The 4,056-nt window shown below is 34.5% G+C and overlaps 1 protein-coding gene across 1 annotated transcript; it reads right to left on the minus strand.

Moving 5' to 3' along the window:
- Positions 1–486: 486 nt before the first annotated feature.
- Positions 487–1,430, minus strand: LOC135123844 (brachyurin-like). Its single transcript, XM_064048720.1, has 3 exons — positions 1,373–1,430; positions 1,126–1,322; positions 487–1,066 (listed from the first exon to the last, which is right to left on the minus strand). Exons 1-3 carry the CDS (start codon positions 1,427–1,429, stop codon positions 487–489), a joined length of 834 nt encoding a protein of 277 aa, XP_063904790.1. The 5' UTR covers position 1,430.
- Between the last annotated feature and the right edge of the window lie 2,626 nt (positions 1,431–4,056).

Below are 4,056 nucleotides of genomic sequence, written 5' to 3' on the forward strand. Positions count from 1 at the left end.
TTTATTTAAACAAGCAAACAATGGTAAAGTTTTACATGTGAAAAATGAATATTGTTAACAATGACGTAAATTAAATTCAGTTTATTTATCCATGTACTCTTCATTCCACAATATTAACGAATTGATTCGCACATCACTTTGGAATTGGGTTCATTGTTATAATTAAATAAAAAAAACGCATTTTAACATTCCATATAAAATAATTTGCAATTGCAATATAATTTTATACAATTTTTTTTTAATTTTCATAATATAAATGCCACATTATTGAAACGCTTTATAAATTTAATTTATTTAATTTTCTTGCGATAAATTTAGTTTTAAACTAGCGGACTTACTTTATGTAGATGAACAGATGAACACTTTAGCTCGTACCTACATAGGCAAACTTACAACAAAATAATTTCGTAACAAATATATCAAAACTGCTTAAGTATTAAGGAAAAAATCAGAAACTAGTTAAGTTATACTTATAATTCATAGTACTCATAACGTTACATCAGAGTTTGCAGCAATCCAGTCCAAATAATAATCTATTTTCGTATAAACAGAAGGACTGCAGAGTTCACATAAGTCAGTTCCAAATGAGGTAAGACCAATTAAAACACCACCTAAAGCTAAGGGACCACCAGAATCGCCCCCGCAAGTTCCCTTATTTCGGTACCCAGAAGTACAAATATTTCCAGAGGTAACCCACGTATATTCCTCATCGTTGTAGTATCCAGAACAATCAGTCATATTAGTAACGGCTACTTCAACACCCAACAGAACTTGCGACATATCTCTAATGGAAGGAAAAGGTACGTCTTTAGCTAGACCCCATCCCGTTGCTATTGCTACTTGATAATCGTAAACCTCATCAGACGCAGATGGTAGTTTGATGGGCTGAATGTAATCAGAATATGATACTTCTTGAGACAGCTTAATAAGCGCTATATCGTTCAAATAGCTTGTGTCATTGTAGTCTTGATGAAGGATTACTTTTTCTCCTGAAATTGTTATTTGAGTCGCTTCTTCTGCGTTTGTAATGTTGTGAGCTCCCAGAACGACGTCCACAGTTCGCATTCTAGAGTTAAGAAAAAAATGTCAACATTATATTTAATGGAAATACAGGGTTGTACTCACACAATTCCGCAGTGAGCAGCAGTTATCACGTAGTTTTGCGATATAAGAGCTTCTCCACAAAAATATTGATAGTTATTAATTATCAAACCTACTTGGTAGGGCACAGAATGTGGTTCTACTTCCTGACCGCCAATAATGCGCACTTTGGGATGCACTTGGGCACGCAAAATTTCAGTTTGTGACCAATCATCTAAGCCCTGAAAAATTTAAATTTAGGTATGTACTGTAAAAAAAGTAAGTGTGTTACCTTTGAAAGTGACGTAGTCAATAAAGTTAAAAGAACTAGGGCACTAGCGATCTTCATTGTTGCTGTTTTATTTGTTACTTTACTCTGCTTGTTCCAAAATCTTCTTTATATACTCTTGCCTCATTATCAGCAGGAAATTTGTTGAACTTTGTCGGTTTTATCAATTTTGGATGATGACTACATAAAGTTCTTTTTAGCAATATCCTAATGGTCCTGTGAAGCATGTGTATGTTTATAATTTATTTTTACGATTAAAACGTAAATGGGTCTTAAGTCTCCGAAGTATAAAATTGATTTAATTTAATAGTAGTTAAAGTAGTTAAAGTAAATTTGCCCGAAAATAATGAACGGATGTTGGCACGTATTAAGTATAAAAATAGTAAGTTGTTAAAATACTTCAGATTAATTAATTTGTTTAATTGACAATGAAATTCTAGTACATTCTTAAATAAATGTTTTAGAACTCGATAAGATTAATATTATGTGTAAATTTATAAGTACCTATTTCCTATACTTGCTTTCATTGTTTTATCTTTATACAAAACTTACAACAATAGTTAGGATAAAATGTTTATTTTTACAGATTTGAAAAATGTCTTTTATCCATTAAATGATTGTCTTTCTTAAAAAGTTTTCATTTACACGACATTTGTTTTTAACCAAAACGTTCTTGTAGTAAGTTTTTAATTTTCGCACCAAATTATCAATGACTCTAATTCAGCTTATAAGAAAAGTTGCCTCCTAAAGAAAACAGGTCTGCGCAAAGATATAACATGGTAGAACTGAAGGCTCAGACCACTTCAATCGGTGCTAAGAAAACTTATCAACAGATCAAGGAATCATAAGAAAACAGAAGACTGGGAAGGCCCTAAAGAGCACCGGAAAGACTTTGAGAAAGAATTAAGCAAGAGGAAACGGGAAACGTTGAGATTCTTTTTCAGCGACATAATGCGACTGCTTCGGTCGCAAGGCTGAAGAGAGTTCTCTCGAAGAACCACAAACATCAACCAGGTATCCTGAAGAAAGAAGATGGTACTTTTGGAGCTACTTTAGAAGAGTCTGTAGAACTTTATGTTTCTAGGCTATAGTAGGAAACTAATAGGACGAGATATTACTAGCTTAACAAATACAAATGGTGTAGTAACAGACAATCTGTCGTGGATATAATGAAGAGGAAGAAACAGTTGAGTACATTCTTTGTGAATCTGTCTCCTACAGGAAATCCATATTAGAGGACATTTGATCTAGTACGGCAAAAACCAGGGAGTTCTCACCTTCTCCATTACTCAAGTACATTCAACACGTTGAGTGGCTTGATGAGTAGAGGAGCGGAAAAGGATATGATCGACAGGGGAGGGCACAATGGACCCAAAAGCGAGACCTAAGTGCCGCGTTGAATCCAGAATCCCGATTTTTTTTAAGGTGTTTTTAATTCATCTCCTGGATGCTGTGTAGTGATTTTTTTATATCATTGTGTTTAAATCCTAAATTTAAACAATAATTTCTAAAATTTAAATTTCCTCTTTACGTCACCAATAAGAAGGTCAAGACCAACGACGCGAATGTAGAACGCTGAAACATGGAATTGCAAGCACCAGAACTACGAAACGCTGACTATCGCACAAGCACCATCGTCAGCGTTAAGAAGGCAGCGGTAATGGAACAAAAAAAAATACAAGAAACTGGGACGCAATATAATTTCATATGTCTTATTACCTTTAGTTTAGAACCACTCATACGCAGTAAATAATTAGATTTGTATAAATAAGTTAGGTTGTTTTGAATAAAATGAGTATTAAGCTTTATTGGCTTTTTACTCACTTCCACAATTCTACCCCAGAATTGTTCAATTGGCTTTCTTAATGGTTGATCGAAAAAGTACAGAATGTGCCGACATGGTTGTTTTTCGCTGTGGATTACAATTGTTGTTGTGTCAACAATGACGAAACAAAATTTGTAAGACTTGGTCGTCTTTGATAATGATATGGTTTGGTTTATGCGCACGCTGATCTGTTCCGAACACTAAGACGGTGATCAATTTCGCTCACAAAGTCTTGGATGGGAGCGAATTTAGAGGAAATCTAAAGAGTTTTGGACACGACTAGGATTCCAAGTAGTCTGACGTGTAGTTTTATAAGGCCTCAAGTGTTTGACGACATTTGCCGAATTTGATGTTAATAATCCAAAATTACTTATTACTTAGAACTTAATCACTGGCACGATTTGTATAGTGTAAACCAAAATTCAGTTGTGACAAAATTACTCTCAGATAGATGATATTGTATTTTCTCAAGTTGTTGAGAGCAATTGTCAGAGTTGTAGAGATAGCTGCTAGTGGCATCTTCTTTAAGCATAGGCTTTTCCGATAAGTTTCTTGCCACCAGGAAAAATAGTGCGAGAAGGCACGTCTGCTTTTGTATACAGAATGACTGCGAAATATATGCAAATATTTTAACCACGGCATCCCCCACTCTCGTAGAGCTGAAATATAGAAAAAACAAATTAAAAATCGAATGGGGCAAAACCCCCATGAACTACCCTCGATACGAAGGCATTGAGCCACCTTGTAAACAGAGTTGGAAAAACGTTCGAATAAAAGCGACCTAAACACTTTCAGTTTCAATTAAAAGTAAAACCGACTTTTTGCTGCTTATCATTCGTTCATTCATTTACTCATTCATCGT

The sequence above is a fragment of the Zophobas morio genome, unplaced genomic scaffold (genome assembly GCF_036711695.1).
Source record: "Zophobas morio isolate AGI-343-1 ecotype UQ-CSIRO unplaced genomic scaffold, CSIRO_AGI_Zmor_V1 ptg000006l, whole genome shotgun sequence".
NCBI lineage: Eukaryota > Metazoa > Arthropoda > Insecta > Coleoptera > Tenebrionidae > Zophobas > Zophobas morio.